This window comes from Hoplias malabaricus, chromosome 13 (assembly GCF_029633855.1).
Source record: "Hoplias malabaricus isolate fHopMal1 chromosome 13, fHopMal1.hap1, whole genome shotgun sequence".
Classification (NCBI taxonomy): Eukaryota; Metazoa; Chordata; class Actinopteri; order Characiformes; family Erythrinidae; genus Hoplias; species Hoplias malabaricus.
In genome coordinates, this window is record NC_089812.1 from 21,270,871 (window position 1) to 21,293,482 (window position 22,612).

The 22,612-nt window shown below is 41.1% G+C and overlaps 2 protein-coding genes across 3 annotated transcripts; both read left to right on the forward strand.

Moving 5' to 3' along the window:
• The first annotated feature begins 273 nt into the window (after nt 1-273).
• kmt5c (lysine methyltransferase 5C) lies at nt 274-18,630 on the forward strand. 2 transcript variants are annotated; one of them, XM_066641898.1, is made up of 10 exons: nt 274-543; nt 6,036-6,168; nt 7,373-7,538; nt 7,892-8,001; nt 8,586-8,749; nt 9,120-9,139; nt 9,813-9,949; nt 10,151-10,302; nt 10,463-11,665; nt 17,337-18,630. In XM_066641898.1, the coding sequence occupies exons 2-10, from the start codon at nt 6,056-6,058 to the stop codon at nt 17,363-17,365; spliced, it is 2,094 nt and encodes a 697-aa protein (XP_066497995.1). In that variant the 5' UTR covers nt 274-543; nt 6,036-6,055; the 3' UTR covers nt 17,366-18,630. The 2 variants fall into 2 exon arrangements, with proteins under 2 accessions (XP_066497995.1, XP_066497996.1); XM_066641899.1 differs by having other exon boundaries at nt 10,463-10,522.
• On the forward strand, nt 11,672-17,363 carry LOC136664613 (uncharacterized). Its single transcript, XM_066641897.1, has one exon. The coding sequence runs from the start codon at nt 11,704-11,706 to the stop codon at nt 16,096-16,098; it is 4,395 nt and encodes a 1,464-aa protein (XP_066497994.1). The 5' UTR covers nt 11,672-11,703; the 3' UTR covers nt 16,099-17,363.
• Nucleotides 18,631-22,612: the final 3,982 nt, after the last annotated feature.

A 22,612-nucleotide genomic window follows, 5' to 3' on the forward strand; every position in this document is an offset into this window, starting at 1 on the left:
GAGACCCACCCCCGGAGCAGTGTAAACACTTAGCGCTGTGTGAAAGTTAGTGGGCCCCTGTTTCACGGCTCCGTCACTGGCAATGTCCTTGTGGGCCAAAGCAGCTTGGGCCCCAGGAAAGTGGGTGAGACTAATGCGAGCACGGACGAATCGGATGTGGTCAAACATAACCTCGGCGCGAATGGACCAATGAGAGTGCAGAAAGCGGAGGGCAATTTCAAGAACGGACCAATCAGCGCCGGGACAGCGGACATCGCGTTGAGTCCACCCTCATTCAGAGTCCAACTTCCAGCTACGAAAAAATACACAATCGATTTTGCGCCGTATTTAAAGATTTTGTGTGCTGTTTTAGGAGCTCGTTTATACATCGATAGGCTGAAAAATGCAATGAGGTTCATAAAGAGGCAGTTCAGGGGCAACATTTAGGCAAAAGAAGCGGACGAGCACAACAATTGTTAGGCGCTCAGCGCTAAGGCTAACGTTAAGCTACAGAATATTTTACTACGGACGAGCTCTCCACGGTTTCCGACGAAAGCCCGTCAGGTAAAGCCCTTTTACTATTTATAACACATTTATTTACAACCTTCTTTATCTTCTACATCTAATTAAAGCTGCTGTTAGAGCTCGGGTTCATAAAAAAACAGCCGTTTCTTTGCCGCCGAAGCGAGGCCAGCGGTCTCTGCAGCAGCTCCTAGGGTTAGTCCCCGAAAAACTGGATAAAAATAGTAACAGATGTGCTCATAAAAACGCTTGAAAGCGTATGTTTAGCTCCAGTTTGGCGGTGTAATATACATCTCAGTAACAGGCTACATAAGTCTTAAGCTAGCCCTGTTCGCCAACTGCTCATTCCTCCGGTCCACCTTAAATGCTGCAGCAGCCGCTCTTAGCTGCCTGTACTCTATCCCTGAGGACTGCTGCAACTTTTAAGGTGGACAGGAAAATCCCCAATATTTTGCAGCTTTTTTTTCTTGTTTCTCGTAACTAAATTGTGCTTGTTCATTTTGTTTTTGCTGTGAGTTATATAACTATGACAAGGCTGGATTTAGATAAAACAATTATAGCGTTAAAGTTGGTTTATTATTTTAAAAAAACAGAGGTATATTAATAATTTACCTTAAATAAACAAGGGACACATAACGTGTCAGCTTGTTACAACAACAAAACAACATTTTATTATTGTTTGTCAAGCACCACGAGGGAATTGCAGACAGGATTCCTATCTTTAGCCTGATTACTTTTATCGTTTAGCCCCAAGCCAAATGTATCCAACAGGAACAGAGCCGACAGACATTCCTGTTGGACAGTGCACAATTTTGGGCTTAAGTTATCTAGCTAACTCATAAATCACGGGGAGAGTGTTGTCCTACAAAGCAGGATAGCAGTATCGTTCAGTGCCTCTCACAAATTAAACCCTCAAGTCAAATGTGTCCGATAGGAGCAGCCGAGGGACATTCCTACAGACATTCCTCAACTTTAGGTTTAAGTTATCTAACTCAAATACTGATCTGTTAAACAACTCCATGAATGTCTTTCGGTGCAGGTGTGTTTGCATGAAACGAAACCAAATCAAAAATACACTTGCTGTGACAGTGTGTGTCCTGATTGCTGAGGTCCTCTGATGTAAATATGCATTACTGAGAGATCAGGACAGCGCCTGAAAAGCTGAAATACACAGGAAAGTTTGAAAAGCCCTGGTCAGATTATTTCTCATACATATATATAACATATATAGTATGTTAGTAGAGTATAAATAACATTTTCCATCCTTTTTATGCAAAATGCCTGTTTATATGTTGAATAACATTAAGAAAACGTAAAAAAAACACAATCTGTAGACTACTTTTGCACAAGCCACTTTTTATGTTTATTATATTTTATTCTAATTTCCATACGTTAAATTTAGCAAGTAAGCAGTGAGGAGTTGTGTTTCCTGTGGAGGATGTGACCTAATTGTTAGAGAGTGAAAGTAAATAAGATATGTCATTAGACACAAATATGTGAGTAATTTACAGAAGCTGCAGTGCGTGGTGAGTTCAGTTAGTCCAGTGATGTCGTAATGTAAACTCAGTTTCAAAATACCAGCTGCTTTTTAAGTTGTGTGTGGAAGTATAATAAGGGGCAGAACAGTAGGAACAGTCCAGAGCTACTTGGAATACATTTCTCACATCATCTTACTCTGTGAGTCAATGGTGTTTTTAACCTTCACTGGAAAAGTAATTTTTCAGGAGATACGCGGCTCTATATTTGACCGTTGACAGAGTGCAGATTGTGTAGATGACGAAGTAAATGATGACTGCATGGGTAAATCTGTTAATATAATAAGTGGAAGTTCAAATGTGTACTGATCACAATAGAGGAAGCTGGGGAATGTCCTTTACAGGTGAGTGAAGTGGTTCGTGCATGTACACGTGCAGCTGTTTTTCTAGTGGGTGCTGAGGGTCTGTATTCATGGGGATTAACCTGAGGGAAAATGGTGTGAAGGTTAACGGTGGTCTCAAACTTTAGAGCTCCCACAGCAGAATACTTCTACTGCTACTTTTACTACCACTAATAATAATAACTTGTTATTTATAATAGTATATTTAGCATCACATTATTTTCTGATATGTGCATGTTTTTAGTTATTGTTATCCGTCTGATAATGAAATTGATGAGCTGATATTACACCTTAGTTATAACTTAGTGCCTTTTTGTGCTTGTGCATATGCACTGACACCTGCAAAATACACAACTATGTCTGCACAGTTTCTGCAGAGAACAGTGTCTGGGATTAAAGCTCTCCTTCTCGCTACAAAGGATTTTAGCTTTATTGTCAGTTTGAGGGTAAAAACTAATGGGAAGTCACAGCGACTGTCAGATAGTGTGGTAAACAACACACACACAGCAGGTTAAACCACCTTCCTCAACCACAGTGCAGGAGCCCCTCTATAAAACCCCTGAAAACTGATCTAAACACATTCACTCAAACACACACTCTGTCCTTCACCCTCTCACTCACTCTCCTGCACTAATCAGCACCGCTCTAGAAACCATTTCTGTGCCTTCACTAAACCTTTGATAAAGTTTAAATGAACTACACCTAATAAACTTAAGGATAAAATTAAAAAGTACAGAAATGTACAAAAACTGAAGAGAAGGACTGTCCTATGAGCACCCACGATGAAAAGAATTTTTGTTTTAATCCAAAGTGAAATTGCGAGAATATATTGATTGGTTATTAATATCGGCTATACCAAGAGGCTAATTTTTGGACGTTGTATCAGCCTCAAAAATTAAATATCGGTGCATCTCTAGTTATATTGTGTTATGTTTTAGGTCATGCAGTTATTACTGTAGTCGTTATCTTTAATAGTGTGCACTGTTGTTCACTATTTCTGTGAATGTCAGAGGTGCATCTGTTCTTGACTATGGTCACCAGCTTTCCTGCAGGGTTAATTTCCAACATGATGCAGCTGATCAAACATGTTCTGAAGCGACTGTGTTCTCTGTAGTGACCAATAGAATGGCCAAGGGGCACTTTGGCACAGCCGCACATGAGCCTAAGGTCACCGTGCACAGTGCATAGCTACAAGAAAAATGTACAGAGATGTGGTAGGACAGGGTTTTTCCTGATGTACGTTTACATTCTGTAAAGGATTCAGATGCTGCTGAAAGACGCTAGCTGTAGACTGGTGTTGTTTTTGTACCAAACTCTGCCAGTGGAAGTTATACTGAACATTTAGTGATGCGCCAAAAAGAAGAGGCTCGGACAAAACCCAACTTCAGGAAATAAAAGGTGCCTGAAAACCAAAAATGTTTGTAATTTTTTATTTAAAACAGCTCTTTACTGATTCAGAGCTTTTATTAGGACATAACCACAGACAATTGGGATACAGTTAAAGGGTGTTTTTAAATTATAATTGGGATTTGGGATGGACTTAAACACACAAATGATGATAAACACACAGCTGTGTTTATCAAAGTGTTTAATAAGCCTGAGTGTTTACTACAGCTGCTCTAAGTGTTTGAACGTGTCCACACTGACCGCTGCAGGAGAGCGGAGAGCACAGGAAAAGAAACAAGTGAAATTTTTAGTTATTTGTTTTTCACTCAGCACACCCCCCACCCCAAATCAGCCAAAAAAAAAAAAAAAGAAAACAAAAGTGCTGTTTTGACCATCTGTTTATTTGCTGATGTTTTCACTTTTTTCACAAAGGGCCAAACCACACAGCATTGTTCTCTCCATCTAAATAGCCCTGTTCAACCCCAAGCAAGTGATTTTTTTTATATGTCCCCTGTATTTGTAAATCCTCATGCTGTCTTGTCTAGGTAGCATCATTTTGAAGTGCTGATGTATTTGTATTGTACACACATTTCTCACTGTTGTGAGTCTGTACTTCTGTAGTTTCTGTATAATGCACTGCTGTTGTGTATCAGACTGAAGAGCCACTTTCTGTCCACAAAGGGTTGTTCAGACTGATATAGTTTGGAAGCCGCTGCCTTAGAGGAACCAGTAGCAGGTGTGTGGAAACATTTGGGCGTATAGTGTAATAGAGGAGGAGTTGGAGCTAAAGCCTGCAGGGAGCTAGACCTCGAGAGCTGGAGACCACTGGGGTAAATGCTGAAGGCTTGAGATATTTTGTGCTAGGATTTCAGACTTCACAGCTTATAAAACGTGTGTATATCTTAGATCAAAGCTTTGCTATTGCTTGTCATGAGCGTAGAACAGATATGGGTCAGTGTTTAAAGGTGCAGTGTGGAAAATTTTGAGAAATCCAGGTATAAGCAGATTGCAGCCAACTGAATACCCCTCACTGTCCCCTCTATGTCTAAGCTGCTCATTCAATGTAAAAATGTAAAAAGCACTGTCTAAAGAGTCAGTGTATGATTTGTCTGTTCTGGGCTGCTGTAGAGTTAAAGTGACATGTTTCAAGTGAATGGAAAATGAAGTGGTTTGTTACGAGTACTCCAAGGTATTCAAATGGTTTATTTTTGCCTTTGTTTTTGAGGACACCCAACCTAAACAAACCTGTAAAACGAAAAATCAGGTCAAATCAGGACTTTTTTTGTGTAAAAATAGCTGGCAATAAAATAAAATACAAGCAGCACATGATGATAAGGGTGGTGGTGGTGGTGGGGGGGGGGGGTGTTCCTCTCCTCATCCAGGGGTCCATCAGCAGTCTAAACACCTTGTGATGTGTTTCTCGCGTTAGAAAAATATTGATTGTGTATCAACATGAAATAAACAAACTTTAATACACTAAGAACAAAATAAAACTTCAGAGTATAAATAAAGGACATGAGCATTCATATATTTTGATAGCGATGGCGGTCCAGGAACAAATCCCCTGCAGGTACCAAGGTCTGAATGTAGCTTCTTGATGAGAAGTCACTGTAAACACAGTGTTACAGATTTAATAATAGTAACTTTATTACTATTTAATAGATTTTTGACTGTCAAACTTCAGCTTGGGTTTTTTTAAAATGCTTGAATTAAAACTCCAGCACCAAAGACTTAACCGCTCTCCCAGATCCCAGACTCTGATGGTTACAAATACAGTTAACCTAAAAATCCAGACCTGCCATTGTACTTTGTGTATTTCTCCCATTTGTATTTCAGTTTTAATTAATATGTGTGTTACATAATACTATTTAAAACCTTAATTTGTAATGAGTTTATTAATTGGCTCTGTTTTTAACTTGCTCTATATCTTTAAGTTTCCTGTTGCTATTGCAGATTTACATAGATGTTTCATTTGATAATTTTCATGAAAAATACTTCAAGGTGCTACATGAACAAAAAAGTTACTTTATTATTTGTACCTCTGTTTTCATAGAGCATCCCTAATAATTATTCCTTTTTAATTGGATTTCAAGCAGATTTTTAAACCAGCTTGATGTTGTTTTTTAATTGTGGTTCTGGTTCGCCTGTACAGCTCAGTATCAATGTATCGTGATGCGAATTGGTAATCAAGAACAGTGTTGAAGTGTAGTGGTCTGTTTGGGCCTTGTTTTATGCTGTCGGTGTTGTGTAACCTCTCTGAATTCTCTTCCAGCATGTGGATGGTGGGCAAACATGGAAGGGTCCAGTAGAATGAGCGTGAGAGAGCTGTGTGAGACAGATGACTTGGCTACAAGCCTGGTGCTGGACCCCTTGCTGGGGTTCAGCACCCATAAGATGAACATAAGGTAAGAGATTTACATTCATTTTATGTTTATATATATATATGTGTGTGTGTGTGTGTGCGCTTAATATTGCTAAGCTGTTGACACCGGGGATGTAAGGTTTTTTTTATTTATTTATCTATTTATTTTCTCCCTCCATAGACCTGTAGTGTCAGAAATGGATCTGAATTACGTAAGGCCTTGATCTAGTTTTGAATTGAGTTACTCTGAGGTGAATAAATGTGATGTAGACTCAAGAGTGAATGTGTAGTAAATAGCTTAATGTTTAACATATGGGAGTGGCGGTGGGGTGATATTTAATTCCTAATATGGGCACCACACCATATTCAGAAGACTGGAAATATTATATTCAAATCTGCTACAGATAAACAATGAATGTTTAATTATGAGCTACTCTGTAGGTTTTAAATGATGGCTTCATTTTGGAATATATAAAAGTATATTTTTGGTTATGAACAAAGTAGTGTGACTCCATACATTTTAATGCATTTTTAATGCTGTTTGTGGTACATTGGCCCCCCCTGTGTCCCCCTGTCTCTGCATGTTCAGCCAAATGTAACGAAATATTCAGGAAAAACAGAACAATTCAACAGTCAGAACTTTATCTTACTGCACAATACGAGCCATTGTATTTTCCATACTCGTTATGGAAAAGCAATAAAGTCAACTGCAGCTAAAAAACAAGTCATTAGGTTTTATTTACATTTATTTTTCAAAATAATTGTTTTATTTGTAAATTCTACTTGAAATGAGAAAAGGACATTTTATTTAGAGTATTTGTTATTTATAAATATTGTTGAAATATATTGAAATGTAACTGAAAGTGTAATTTGATTTGACATTCAGTTGTTAACAACATAAAATGATGCTATATCTACAAGGCTACTTCAATGTACAGGATATGGCACTTTTTTTAAATTAAGGAATTGAAGCATTCAAGGGTTTTGCTATCCACAGGAGGTCTGGGAACAAATCCCCTGCAGATACAGACGGCTGAATCCAGTTTCTCGATGAGAAATTACTACAAACTCACCTTTTTCCAATTTTTATTTAATTATATTTGATGTCATAACCTTTTAATACCCTAAAATGTGAATAAAACATCAGTTTATATTTTGATGTTTGAATGAAAATGTCTGCATCTTGAGCTTTAAAGCATCATCACGTGTCCTGGTTTCATTATTAAAGCAGTTTATCTTCTCCTCAGTCCCCTTCCAGAGATCCGGCGATGGGGCTACCTGCGAGAGACTCTGCTGCGGTTCAAGCGCACCAGGGACTTCCAGACCACGTTTGATGCTCTTCTGGACGGGGAATGGACCAGCGGCTACTTCACCAGCCTGGGAACACACCGGCAGGAGCTCCTTAGACAGCATGTGTGTATTTATAAGAAATAATAAAAAAAAAAAAGTTGGCTCACTCTCTCTTCTCTTAATTACCCACAGTTTCGCCTCATTTAAATCGCAGTTGTGTCACTTGTTCGTCAACTTAATGATGGCTTGCTGCTTTGTGTGTGTGCCCTGTCTTTAGAGATTTGTTGTTGACAAAAGAAAAGAGCTGTCTCCTTTGAGCCTGAGGGGAATTCTCCTTTATCTGCATCTGAGTCATGCAAAGCTGTCGCTCTTCTTGTGTATTTAGACGATTATGAACGTGTCATTAGAGACGCATAAGAAGAATGTTTGTTTTAATGTGTTTTTTAAGAGTATCTTTCTTATGCGTCTTTTCTCAGATGTATCGATATCTCACTGCCTTCCTGTTGGACAGTGGCGTGCAGATTGAGCCGTGTGACCGCTATTCCTCAGAAACCAACGGAGCCAAAATCACAGCAACAAGACATTGGTGAGACTCCACTTCATTGGTGTTGATTTTTTTAACATTGATTTATAAATGATACTAATAAATGATGGGGTTCTCAGTACTGGGCCTGAAGTACTATTATGTTGCATAGTATGGTAATGTTGTAATATATCATCATCTAACTTTTCCTTCGGGGGCTCCAGTTTCCTCCCACAGTCCAAGACATGTTGGTAAAGCGGTTGGCAGTGTGAAATTGTCCACGGGTGTGTGTGTGCGTGTGTGAGAGTGTGTGATATCCTGTGATGGACTGGCCCCCTCTCCAGGGCACCCAATGATTCTGGGGAAGCTCTGGACCCACCCGAGAAGAGGGTAAAGTGCTTGGAGAAGATGAATTAATGAATGAATCATGTACCCTGCATAATATAATACTTTAAGATTTTTTATTATTATTGTAGTATGTTCATTGCTCTGACAGATATCTGTGAGTAACTTGAATTTCATTGTACGTGTATGATGAAGCAAATAATGTGCTGTATTATAAATCATGAATGTCATAAGGATACTGAACAAACTGTATACGGCACTGAGTTCAACCTGTTCTTTTTTGTGTGTGTGTGTGTGTTCAGGTCTGTCGGAGAGCGTGTGGAGGTGCTGCAGGGCTGTATAGCTGAGCTGAGTCCGGACGACAGCGCTGTCCTCAGAACAGGAGTGAACGACTTCAGTGTAATGTACTCCACGCGGAAACAATGCGCACAGCTCTGGCTTGGCCCTGCCGCCTTCATCAACCACGGTGAGAGCCCATGCATACGTTTACTTCATTATCCTTTTGTAACAAAAACCATTTTGATGCAGATCGCCTCATAGACCAGGCTTGTATATCACTCAGTCACATACATACTCACATTTAGAAAATGCTCCAAAGTTGATGTCTTTTATGATATCACATGTAAATAAAAATAAAATACATATCTTCCAAAAAAGGCCCGTAATATACTTTAGAAGTATGTTTTTGCTTCTGTCAAGTTGTGGTTTGTTGTTTTGGTGTGACTGCAACAATATAGAAATGTTGGCTGACTGGTTGTTTCATGTATAAATTTAGTCGAGTCTGAAGCCTCTTCTCTTGTGTTTAACGCGCTTCACTTTCTGTTTCTCAATTGTAGATTGCAGGCCGAATTGTAAGGTAAGATGCCCAGTGTTCTAGTCTTTTGTTTAACAGGACTTAACCGTGAAAGGGGACATATTATACCCCTATTTCCCCACAAGGAAAGAGTTCTGAGTATTAATGAAAATTCGATGACCTGCTTTGGTCAGAATACCACAAAGATTAAACCCTACAGCAGCATTCTCCCCCTGTCTTAACAGCCGTGTTCAGAATGCCCACTTTCAGCGCCTGTTCCTTTAAAAGATAGTGAGCTGCTTGTTGTTCACCCCGACCACGAGCGCACAGCAACAAGGAGCAGAACCTCTTGTTTTTTCGCTCAGTTCTTTCTTCTCCGTTCTTGTTTTTTGTGGTTTTACTCTGTGGTCTTATTACTATTCGCCTGTTTTGCTCCATTTAACCTCATCTTTGAACTCTCATGTAAACACTGCCCCAGCACTGTGATTGGACAGGCTCGGACAAGGGGAGATTGGGTGATTAAGTTTCACAGTTTGTACATTGGTAGCTGCACCAGATCCCCAAATCAATGTGCTAATCCTTTGAATAAGTGAGTCATAATATGTCCCCTTTTTAAAGTTAAACAGGAGCCTATATGTTCATATGCTTTTATACAGAGGACAGATCCCTTCATTTTAAAACACTCAAAACTAAACAGCCTTTCGTTCCTTTCTCCTCTCCTCATGTCCTGTGTCAGTTTGTACCTGGGGATAAGAATGGAGCATGTGTGAAAGTGGTCCGGCCCATCTCACCTGGGGAGGAGATCACCTGTTACTATGGTGACAGCTTTTTTGGGGAAGACAATGAGATGTGTGAATGCTGCACCTGTGAGAGGTGAGGTGCCACAGATGGGTGTGGATCGAAGTTTCTGTTATGAGCTGATCTTACCAGACACATTATAGTCATCAAAATATGTTTTATTAAACACTGTGTGTAGGTTTATTCTTATCAGGATTTATTTAATTAGTAAATCTTTTGTGTAAAAAATGTATTTCTCCATTTTAATGTGGTAATAGATTAATAATTTTTTTCTAGGAGAGGAGAAGGGTTCTTTAGGCACAGACTGGAAAGGCTTCCAGAGTGGGTTGGCCCGAGTGACCCTTTAGGCCAGAAATATAAATTCAGGGAGACTGATCTGCGACTCAACAGAGAAAAGGGGAACGGTACACTCACTGTAACCAATCCAGGTATTTTCTTCCACATACCCATTCATCATAGAGTATCCTAATGCAAATTCTGTCTTTCACCTAGATATATGATCATTTACATTGGCATATTCCTGCTGCAAATTTTAAAATATGAAAATCTTTCCCTGCCTCTAACTCCCTCTCCTCTCCTGTCTCTCAGCTTGCTCTGTGAGGAATTCCTTTTCCCAGCAGATGAAGAGAAACGCCCCTACAGTGAACAGTAAGATGACAAAGAATAAGAGGTGGAAAAGGGAGGAGCGAGCCAGACAGGCAGAGAAGAGGCGACAGCGTCTTCTCTTATCGTCCCTGACTCGTTTCAATCTTAAGGACTTAAATGTTTGCCTGTACAATCACAGTGTGGATTTCCTCTTGAGCTGCAAGGACCCTACAAGCAAAGAAAGAGCTCTTCTGCAAAAGATTGAGGGTGAGAAACCAAAACCGGAGTGGAGGGAAAACAACAGACTGGATCTTCCATCACTCATGGTCACTGAGCTAAAAGGAGATGAGGAAGGACAAGACAACTCAAACGACTTTTTGAGCACCAGGACTGCTGCTGATTTAAACTTAAAACCCTTCACATTAAACTCAGTTTCGAATTCCTGTGAAAAAGGCTGTCCTAAAGTTAAGGGACGGAATTTGGGTGCTGCAGCGGTTCAGGTTGTTCATCAGATGACCATTTCTACAAGGACCAGGAATATGCTTCGCAGCCGTCTCAGAGGTGTCCTGGCATTTGACCGATCTAATCCCTCTCCCTTAAATAAACGGAGCGTGAAAATGATCAAACAGACCTCTAAGCTCCGCACGGGCAGCCGAGTTTGTCCTCATCAAAAGGGAGGGAGCTGTGGGATCAGAAAAGGCATCCAGTGCGTTTCAGTTAGAAGAAATAAGTCACGTTTCAACAGACAATACACTTGTAAGGGTGAAGCAAACAATGGCAAGTCGTTACAAACACGGATCTCACGGATGATCAAAAATGAGGCACAGCATGGCTTAGGGGATTGTCACAAGGAGATGGCTGATGGCAAGAAACACATCACCAGCTGTAGTGCTGCTAAGGAAGGGGATTTCATTTCCCCAATTGCTTCGGAGACCTCAGGGGAAAGAGGAGCAGAAAAAAACAGGACTTGTGCTGCTTCTGGCACTAGCGATGTTACTCCTTCCTTGCCCCCTTCTTCCAGTCACGCTCCTGTGTCTCTGTCTTCAGGGGTGAGGCGTTATGTTAAAGTCAGTCTGGTACGAGTGTCTGTTCCAGGAGAGGCAGCAGCTGGTAAAGCAGATCAACAGCAGGTAGGCAGTGAAGAAGGCACAGGTGTCACAGCAGCAGCTACAGAGCCTCCGAAATCAAAGTGCAGAGGAAGCAAAGGTATGGCTAAAGCTGCAGGTAAGAAAGGGGTTAGGGAAATGTATTTCACACCAGTAAACATGGGAAGTGCAGACAGGTTACAAATGACATGTGATTTATCAGGAGGCAGCAGTGCTGTTACACTACAGCATAGTGGGAAGGAAACGCAGGATGTACCAGTAGAGGACAAGGGGAATAATGACAGACAGGAAATTGAGGGAAAGAAAGTAAGCAATGATAAAACACTCACTGTTAGTTCTGCTCATGCTAGCCTTGAAAAGGTCTTGACAGAGGGCAATGAGTTAGTGGCTGTTAATAAAAGAGGTCGTTCCATGAAGTGTCATACAAAGAGTGTGAGTGCCAGGGCTGAAGGGGACAATAAGGACGAGGGTGCAGTTGAAAGGCAGACAGAAGTAACAGGCCAAAGAGAAGATATTGTGCAAAAGAAGTCAGACTTTTTGTTACATATTGGGGGAAAAGCCATTGTGATTAAGGAGGCAAGAGTCTTATTGTCTGATATTTTAAAGAACTTTAGCGGCGAGATGATCAGCCATGTACAGGATGGCAAAGCACCGAGTAGCATACCAAGGAGTGTCTCACGGCGAGCTCAGAATAAAAAAGAGAGTGAATACATTAAACGTTTGAGGAGCCTTGTTGCTGGTAACGAGAGGAAAGACTTGAATGCAGGCAGTGATCCAGGGAAGAAGAAGAGTGAGACAGTTACTCAGAAAGTTACACACAATAATGCACAAAACCAGCATATCCAGGGAGGAGCGCAAATGGTCAAAAAGAGGGGGTCAGAGGCAGTTCCATCCTCATCTGAATCCCTTTCTCCTGTTAAGGGTGGTCTGGACCACAATTCCCAGAGCAGCATCCCGTTAAAAAAAAGGGTATTTCGAGAGTCCCTAGAAAATGATCCAGATCAGGATATGCCTGTAACTGCAGCAGAGCCACAGAGTGCCAGTAAACATGTGGACACCACATTGGACAGTCGGTTACTGTCACCTAAAGCTAATTTAATAAGTGTGGATAGTGAAGATCAGACATTATCTTTAGATTCACCAGAGACTGAAGGAGCATTTAAACATGCGCCAGCAAGGTCATCTAAAACTTTAGCGCAAAAAAAGCTACACTCCAGAAAAAGCAGAATTGTTCGAGCTGGACTAGCACAAGAAAACACTCGAATACTCAGAGACAGAAATAGACCAGGTAACCTACAGGAAGAGGAGAAATTGGCATTTACGACTTCTAAAATGACACCTGTCAACAAGTGCATAGTAGATACAGTGAACAAAACACCTCAGAGAAAATGTGAGCAAGAACTGAATGATTGTAGTGAAGAAGTTGAACAGCAACAGGTTTCACATGAGATGGGGGAAAATGCAGCAGCTGGAAATGAATTGAGTGCTGAAGAGTCTAGCATTAGCACAGAAGATGAGCAAAGCTCTAATTTAAAAATACGGTTAAAAAGAAAGAGGGGAACAGAATGGGAAATGGAGAGTGGGCTCCACCGGGGGGATAGTGCAGCTGAAATGGGAGGTCCAGATCCATGCGGCGAAGAGCTGGACCCCTTTAAGGCTATTCTGGATTCTGTTGCAATTTTAAATTTAGAAATGGAGAGGATTCGGGGTCATGGAGAGGCAGACAAGAGTGTAGGGTTAGAGCAAGCCACCAAAGCTGTGCATGACGTCTTGGAACATTGCCGAAAAGAAAGTACAGCCAAGCCAAGGAAGAGACGAAAAAAAAGGCTACCAGTTTCTAGCATCAACAGGGAGAAGCGAATTGGTGGACCACCAAAATATGCTCCCGGTAAAAGTGAGGTGTGTAGGGTATTTGAGCGACCAAATCTGCTTCTGAAAGATATCAAAAAGGAGACAGATGTTGCTGACGTTAAGCCGCTGCCGCTGATTAAATTGTGCCGCAGGGCTGAGGGCAGATGGGAGGTTCAAGGTATGCAAGGCAGTGAAGCTCAGAAACAAGATGGACACAAGGGACCAGGAAATTCTGTGCTGAGTGAGCCAAGATTGCTGACATGCGTCCCGCCTGAGAGGTCAGCCTTAGGAGATATGCCCGTGAGTAAAGTAAAACAGGAAAGTTTATCTCCTTGCCAGCACCAAGCACTAGCTACTTTCTCTAAAGATGCACTAAACTCAGAACCTTTACCTCTATCATTATCTCTTTCACCTTTGTCTCTGAACTCTCCGTATGCTGAAGGACTGATGGAAGCGACCTGTCTCGCTAGCAGTTTTGGGAGAGGTCAAGAAACAAACGTGTTAGAAAATGCTGAAAGGGCAGAGAGATCTAGGACAGGGGGAGTCATTAGGACTGAGAGCAAAGACACGAGTGAGGTTGGCTTGAGTCACAACCTATCCCAGATCAACAAAAGCCTCTCGAAACTTCAAGCCATGAGCCAGCAGCCACCATTAGAAAGGAGTATACCTGCTTACACAAGTGAATCTACCTCCTGCCAAGTTCAGTCCAAGCCTTTGTCTCCTCCCACGTCCCCCTTCACCACAGAGTGCAACTTTTCAAACTATCCTGAGGACATTTTAGATTTTCCATGCTTGAATCTTGAAGGCTATGATCAAACACAAGCACAAAGTTCACTAACAGACTATTGCTCTGGGGAACCACATAACACTGGGTCTTTCAGTAGCCCTTTCTCCCAAAGTCCAGCCGACGGTTGGAATGCCGAGACCCCTTACCTTGGCTCCTCAAGCCCGGGAAGTAGCTTTAGTACTGCTGAAGACTTGAGTTTCCCAGATCTTGGCCTTACGCGAGATGAAACACCATCAATAAACAGTGGTCCCTACTTCTCTTCCAAAGACAAGACATTTTGTTCCACAGCGAGTTCAGCAGCCGTCAAAGATTCTGAAAGAAACCCGTTCTACCCTGATGTTGTCTCTTCAAAACGTAACGTGATTCTCCCAACCAAGGAGGACCCAACAACACCACTCTGCTTGACAGATAAAACGCTAGGCAACCAAAGGGACCTGATCATGTTTGGTACATCCTCAAAGCAGATGGTGCCCCCCCTCACTCGCTCACTGTCTCAGGATAAGCAGCTTCTTCTTGATAGCTCAAGGACTCTGTCAGCACAGTCAGACTTTAGCAAAATGCAAACAAAGGACAAAAGCAATGGGCCACACAACTTCCTGAGCTCTGCTAATAAACTGCAGCCTCTGACTTTGGGCCAGTCCATGCAAAGTCTGTACAATGCTGGATCACAGGGTAACCTTGTGAAACCCTTCCACTCTGTTCACACAGGAAGCAAAGCCACCTCATGCTCAGAACTGCCAGGGCACCTCAACCTTGGCAGCGCACTCCTCCGAGCCTATGAGAAGAAGCCTGTGCTTTTCCCGAACCCGAACAGTTCGGTGAAATCTGAAGGAGGACATGGTCAGAATGTTTGTAAAAACTCTTTGCTAGGTGATACTAAGTTTTCTTCAAAGCCTCAGAATAACAAGGCTGAACTTTCTGACTCTAGTCCAGGTCCATCAGGTTCACAGAGTCACAAAGACGTACCCACGGGCTGTGCAGAGAGTGTACATACAAGATACTCTGAGAATGCACGGAGAGACGCAAAGACTGTTACGCCAAATAAGGGACCGCCTAAGCTCCAGCCTCCGACCGACAGAGTTTACCCAGTTTACTTTTTCAGCTCCAGCAAACATCTAGCAAGTGCTGTGAGGACTGCACCTATTGAAAAGCCACAAAACCTTAGGATTGACACCAATTCCAATGGCCCTGCTACGTTTTTCTCTAGTGCAAGCACTCCAAATCACAGCGTACCACACATTAAAAACACAAGGCAGGATAAACCTCACGCTGTAGTTGCTCCCAGCCAGAGCTCTCAACTCTCTCTTCCCCTCGACAGAAATCCGCTGTGCTTCTCACACTGTGATCCCCTAGACATGAACTTCAGCTCTTCACTCTCACAAGCTGTTTCACAACATGGCAGTTCACAAGTGGGCTACAGGGCCCCTGAGGCCCAGGACGTCCCAGCGACCAAAGTTCAGCCTTCCTCCTTTGTGTGCGGTCAGTCGGCTCACCCTTCCTACGTCGTGAACTTCACCGGGGACCACTCGGTCACTCTGGACTACAGCGAAGACGGCGAATGCTTGAATTACTCGTCGTCTGTGCCCACGAATTACACGTACCATTGCCTCATGGAGCCTTCAGGAACTCAGGGGAGGCTCATTTTAGAACCGTGTGCCCCCTCTACCATTTCACATTCCCCTTCCATTGGTAGCTTTGCAGCCTCTAAAGGCCTGGCAGAGCAGGCAATTAAGGATTCCCAGCAGCATGGGCAGCCCGCGTGCCATTCGGTTATTTCCCATCACTTTCCTTCCTCTCACTCGCAAAACACCTCACTGACGGACCGCAAGCCCAAGAGATTGAGGCTGGTGGTCACTGATGGTACAGTGGATCTGGATCTCCAGTACACCGATTAAATGAACACACTTTTATGACGAGTCTGGCTCCTCACCTGATATTTATGAATTCATGACAATGCAAATGTGTTCTCTCTCTTCTCTCCTGACTCTCTCTAATTGAAAATATATAAATAAGTACTTTTAAATGCATTATGCCTAGCATTTCTAATAATAAGCTTTTTGTATTTCTTGTAAAAAAAATATTTCAAGATGATGTTTTCATTGGCACCATTTATTGATTGTGTGGTAGGTTTATGTAAACCATTGCAGTTCTCATCTAGTAGTCCTGATCAGCCACATGATGGGGGTGTTATACTGTCTTGTGGATATCCTTCCTCTCTACATTTTGTAGACTTGTTTATTGAACGTTTCAAAATGATGTTGAGCTTAAGCATTTGTGGCATGTCCAATGGGGTCTGTTCATGGACCAATGTAGGAGAAGTTTGTTTTGTTTCTTTGTTTTTCGTTCTTCATTTGTTTTCCCTTGTGCCATCCCTGCTGGGGCAAATCGAGTTAAGAAGTGTGGTCAATGCACAAATGAATGTGCAGCTCATGAACAGGGAGTTTATTAGCCGCCCTGTATTCCAGGTTGGTTTCTCTGAGAGTAGATTGGTGTGACACCCCAGGCAACTCCATCAGTCACAAAAAGATTCATAATTAGCCAAGGGGCCAGTTTCTCAAACATAGTTTTAAGTCTCAGCCTGGACTGATCTGCACTAATTACTGCTTTCACATATCTGGCTTATTCATTTTCAAGACTCAAACAACCTATGGTTCTGTTTTAGTGCTGCCCTCCCTCTTAGTTCACCATTTGGACGTTCCTCACACCTGCTATGCACAAGTTACTAGCAGAGTTTGTAGCTCAGCTGGTCTAGGCTCAGCTAATTTAATTCAACAGTAAATCAAACTGTGCGGTGCATAGCTTCTTTATTTTATGTAAGTAAATTTATCAGTAATTGGCTTTGGCACTAATCCTCGATTAGTAAATAACTGTGGTGCTTTATTATTAACCCTCTGAATCTTTACCTTGCTTATTAGGGAGGTCCACAGTGTAAAGCAGAGATGAAGCTGTATCCGTAGCCATGTATAACATGGAGTAGTCTACATTCAGCATCCCATTAAATTGAGACTTTTTAGAAATATTGTGTGTTATAGTTAAGATGTTTACTCTTAAGGCTTGTGAACAGATTAATCTGGCAATAGTTTAGATGTTTTTGCCTTAAAGGTATGCTCACTCAATCCTTCTCTCCTACCAGGCTCATTTAATAAACATCATTCCAGCTAATGCAGGCCCTGAACAGCGCTTAAGATGGCGATGAAGAGTCAGCCTATTGGAAATAAGAGCGTATTATAAAACTGCTACTGAAACATGGTAAAATACACATGAATACTGAAATATTAAAGTCCTGTCTCTCAGGGGAACAGAGAGAAATCAGAATTTCTTTGTAGCCATTGGACTTTGTGGGACTTTTCTCACGGAACACCAACCATGCCCCGCAAACTATATCCTGATTGTTCTGAAATTGCAATTTTGTGAACGTTTGCAGCGGTTTTTGTGATAAACGCCCTGAGTCTGTGTCTGGGGAGGAGCACCAGCCCATGAAGCTCTGCACACAGAGGCTAATGATGTTTAATATTGGATTTGTTTTTCTTTATTTTACACGTTCTCTCAGAAGAGAATACTTCAAATGCATGTGCATATAATGTTCACATATAATGTTCACTATCTCACTGCGTGTCAGAGAACACGTACGAGCAGGGTGTCACAGCCTTCAGTCTGTGCAGTACTGCAGCATTTATGCTGGATCTCTTTATGTCTAACACCGTCACGATACTTTATGGTACACTGATATGGAAGGATATAATAGTTGTTGTTATTATTACATTCTCTTTTTTTAACATTGAAACATGTTATCTGAGTTTACAGCTCATGGTCCTGAGCCGAGACATCTGCATGAGTGCTCTCTCAAACTGATCTGGGATCAGGCTGTTTTTACCCCTTTCTCTTAGCCTTAGGAATTTAGGATCAGGAAATTACCGTGCTGTAGACCTATAGGGCGCTATGGCACAAAGCCTGACACTACTTTTCTACCTACATTGCATGTTGTAAATGACATTTTAACTCCTTTAGCAACTGGAAGGCAGGTTTGTAAGATAATCTCTGCTTTTTTTTTTGTTTTTGTTTTTTTTTTTAAACCAAGTTGCAGATTTTCAGCAAGCAGTTGAACCTTTGAACTGATGTTTGTGGTGTTGTGTCCAGCGTTTCCTCAGTGTACAAAAAAGGCCAATATGATATTTATATTTATTTCAATATGCTCTAAACATGGTGCTTTAATATAACTTAATGTTTTGATTGTACTGTATACACAATGTATTTTTTTTAAACGTCTAGAGCATCAGTGATTAAAAGATGTAATGTTCCTCTTTGCCCTGTGTCTCTGATAACCATCCTCTTTTTAGAGTTTGTAACACGGATTAGTTAAGTCTTAATTACTGTTCCACTGTAAAGATGTAACAATGAAAAATGATATAAATAAAATTTAAACGTTTGGCAGATATACTTTTAAAAGGCTGAATGTACACATTTCTGTTGTCGTCTATTTCCCCTCAAGTGCCCCTCTTTGAAGTCATTGGTTGGTACCTGAAAAAGCTCCTATTACTTCATCAGAATTACAGATTTAGAAGTTTCAAAGTGGAAACGCTCAGCCATGGCACTGACCACGTACTCGAGATGCATCTATGCAGTAGGTTAGTCAATCAGCGTACACACCTCTGACATGCAAAGCCAAAGAAAGTTGGACATTTACAGTGCTGTGCAAAATTCTTAGGTACCTTAGATTATTAGATTATTACTATCGCAGAAATTATATTATCGTCTTGAGATTTTTCTCCTGAAAAAGTCATTGTGCAGAAGAGACTGTAGGTCGTACAGACATCAGACATGGAGGGTAGTTTGTGTACATCTCTGGGCAACAAAATTACACTGATTGGCCTTGATATCTGTGTATTCTACCCCATGTTTAACGTAGCAGCATAGTCCCCCCCCCCCCCCCCCCAAAATTCCTCAGATCAGAACCTACAAAAGAGCCTCAAGAACTTATAAGCTCCGCCCAGTTACATTGTGAGCTAATTTGCATAATATGCAAAATTCACAGTTTTGCGTGTAAACTAGTCCTGGATATTTTTAGTGCTATTAATTAAGATAATAGGTTTACTCTGCAAGTGTGGTGCTTGTTTAATTTAAATTATAATTCCAATAAATCAAATAAAGTGTGTTTCCAGATGTTCTCCTAATGGTATGGATTTAACATAATGAAGGGTTTATGAACCATTAAAACTACATATTGGATGATATCCCATCGTAATACTGGACTGTAATGAGGAAAGGGTTAAACCAACACATTCACACCCTGAATATCACCAATTACTGGTATAACACCGTTTGTTAATGATGAGGCATTTTTTTTTTGTCTTTTGAGCAAATGAACTTTCAGGTGCTGTTTAAATTAATAATTTTTAAAAAAATAAATAAATTTCTCTTCCAAAATTACAAATTATTTTTCTCTGTCCAAAAATAAAAAAATTAAATAAAAGAACTTCTTGATTGTGGAAATGAACCTTTTCTCTGGATGGTTCTTTAAAGCAGCGCTAGTTGATGATGAACCACGTTAAGACTCAAATTGTGTTAAGTTAAAGAGGACTTTCAGAAACATAAGTGAATCATTGGTTGGTGCTTTCTACACAGCTCTAGGGTCTCTGCGTCCTGGGTTTAATCCTCCCCTCGGGTCACTGTCTGCGGTGTGTTCTCCAGTTGACTGCATGGTGCATTCCACCAGGTGCTTTGGCTTCCTCCCACAATCCCAAAACATGTTGGTAGGTGGGTTTTCCACAGGTGAGTGAAAATGTCCACTCTTTGGGCTTGAGTTTTCTGGCTAACTGAGAAATCCTGCTTTCTGAAATATCCCCCTGATTCCGTGAAGTATGTTTTGAGAATCTTTTTGTGCTTTTTTTGATCATGAAAATGTTTTAAAAAATAATTATTATTCCCTTCATCAGACCTGATTTATTCACCGATTTAAAATTTTCAATAAAAAAAAAATCCAGGGTCCCTCAAGCGATTTGTAGTAAAGGCAGTGGTTCTGTCGAGAGGAAGCATTTCACTAGATAAATATAGACATGTAGAACTTGACCTCCGACACCCACACAGATGAAAGCTCTAGTTAGCTTGAGACCTTTGATTAAAGCCCCACAGCTTTCGATGTGTTGTTGTATGAACTCAGTTCTAGATCGCTGTGTTCTTAGTTGAAAACTGCTTCAATTAATATTAAACACTGTGATGTCCAGTAGGAGTGAAGCCTCATCACAGCTAAAATATGCTAAGAAATATCAAAGGTAGCTTTAACAAACTCGTGTGGCCTCGGGTCAGGATTTCATCCAGTCCGTCTCCGTGTAAACGGCTGTGATTACAGAGTGATTGATTCTTCTTGTTTCTAAGAGGCACTAGGTGTTTTCATGCTGCTGTGTGTTTGAGAATGAGAGCTCTTGTCTCAGTTACATTACCCACAATCAGGACTGTGGGGTATGAGTGTAATATGGTACACTGCTGTGTTGGGAAACGTTGGCAGTATATGAAAATGATAACTTGACAAATATTTAATCCACAGCCTCATTTATTAAGCTGCTAATTATTTAATTGGCTTACAGTAAGACAGGAATGTCCCATGCAAAAATATTCTGTCTTTGTTGTGTGAAGATGGCATGCTGAAATGTAGAGCAGAAAAATATCCAATTAGCTAGCAAATTCAACACGATTAAAATTCATTACACCTGCTCTGAAAGCATTAAAGGGAACATCCAGAGATGTGGGGAAATGCAGTTCTATTCGAAGTCTAAATTTTTAGTCACTGAATTACCACAGAAACACATTTGTAACTCGAGCTGTTTAGTTTTGTAGCACAGTCGCTAATGCAGTTAGCCGTCTCCTGACTTTGGAGACGTTTCCACCTTAACTGATCAGAAACTATGTTTATATTACCCACCTAAGGAGCAGGCATAGAGCAATATCCTCATCTCGGTTCGTGCTTTTTAACATTTGCTGTTATCTCTGTTGTCTATAAATATGCAAGATGCCTCTGTCATGACCAGAGGGACAGAGACTAGCATAGCAGGACAAAACAATATGAAAATGGCAATGTAATACTAAGTTTGATTTTAAACTTCCCAATGTTACATACACGTTTGAGCTCAGAATTCAAATTCAATACCTCCATTTACATTTGCAATTTCATAAAATGATGTTGAAATTTAATTTACACTGAAAGCTTTGAGTATATTTAAATGAAAATGTTTTTCACATTTCATGTGATTATAGATCTGTGTCATAACTATAATAAATGTTATTCACCTAATATGCATTTGCACTCAGTTACAATGCATTCCAAATGTCATTTTTAAAGTCACCGGCAGATTCAAATGGTACAAGGTAAACATCACCTCTCTGCTTTTATTAACGTTATTACCTGCTCTTTTCTCAGTCTGTGGCAAAATGCTTGTGAAGATGCAAACTGAACAGACAGCATTTTCACTGTTTTCCACCTCAGTCAGCCAATCAGTGAGGGCCAACAGCTCTCACCTTGATCTACCCCAGGTTGATTAAACTTAGCTTTACCTGCTTCTCAGGCTACTCTGGAACGACTAAACCTCCCTATACCTGCACCTTAAGCTTCCAAGATCCAGTTAAACTTGGCTTTTTCTGCTAAGAGGGCTACCACAGTGTGATAAATTCACACTGTACCCAAATACATACCCCTGATTGGAGCAGTCTCCCCATTATACTGTGGTGATGCTTGGAAACTATATGATGGTGGGATAAAATGTGAACTCTGCTCATGATGCATTTTTGCCTTACATAATTCTCCCTATTTCTCAGCAGCTCATTTATATTCCCATCACTAAGTCTGTCTTTGTCCCCCTTCCTCCTCCCTCCACTTTTCCTTTCATCTCCATCTCCTCACTTCCACGTTGTCTTTAAGCTATTTTTTTTCCACTTGCATCATTTTCTCTCCTACTCTCAGGATCTCCCCAGTCTGGAGGTTTCAGCTGTCTGCGTTTAAATGCTGCTGATCTGAATCGCTTGTCATGCCCAGACACTCCTGGACATCTGCGTGTCCAACATTTCTTCTGAAACTAAGGGGTACTAATAAGCAATTAACCCCTCTTGTATTGCAGTAGAATCCTCTGCTGTTCTGCTTAGGCATTACGTTGAATTTTGGAGCAATGCTGTGTGGATGCAGAACATTAGCGAGGTCAGGTGCAGATGTTGGACGATTAGTTCTGGACTCCTCATCCCAAAGGTATTGGATGCAGCTCCATCACTCCAGAGAACACTGTGGGATGTATACCCTTCCAGTTGATGCTTTGAATTGAGCAGGGCAACCTTAAGTTCATGTGCAGCTACTCTGGCCAGTTCTTGTAAAATAAAACACAATATGAGCTGCTGGAAACTTGTGTGATGTTCTGTGGAGAGTAGGGT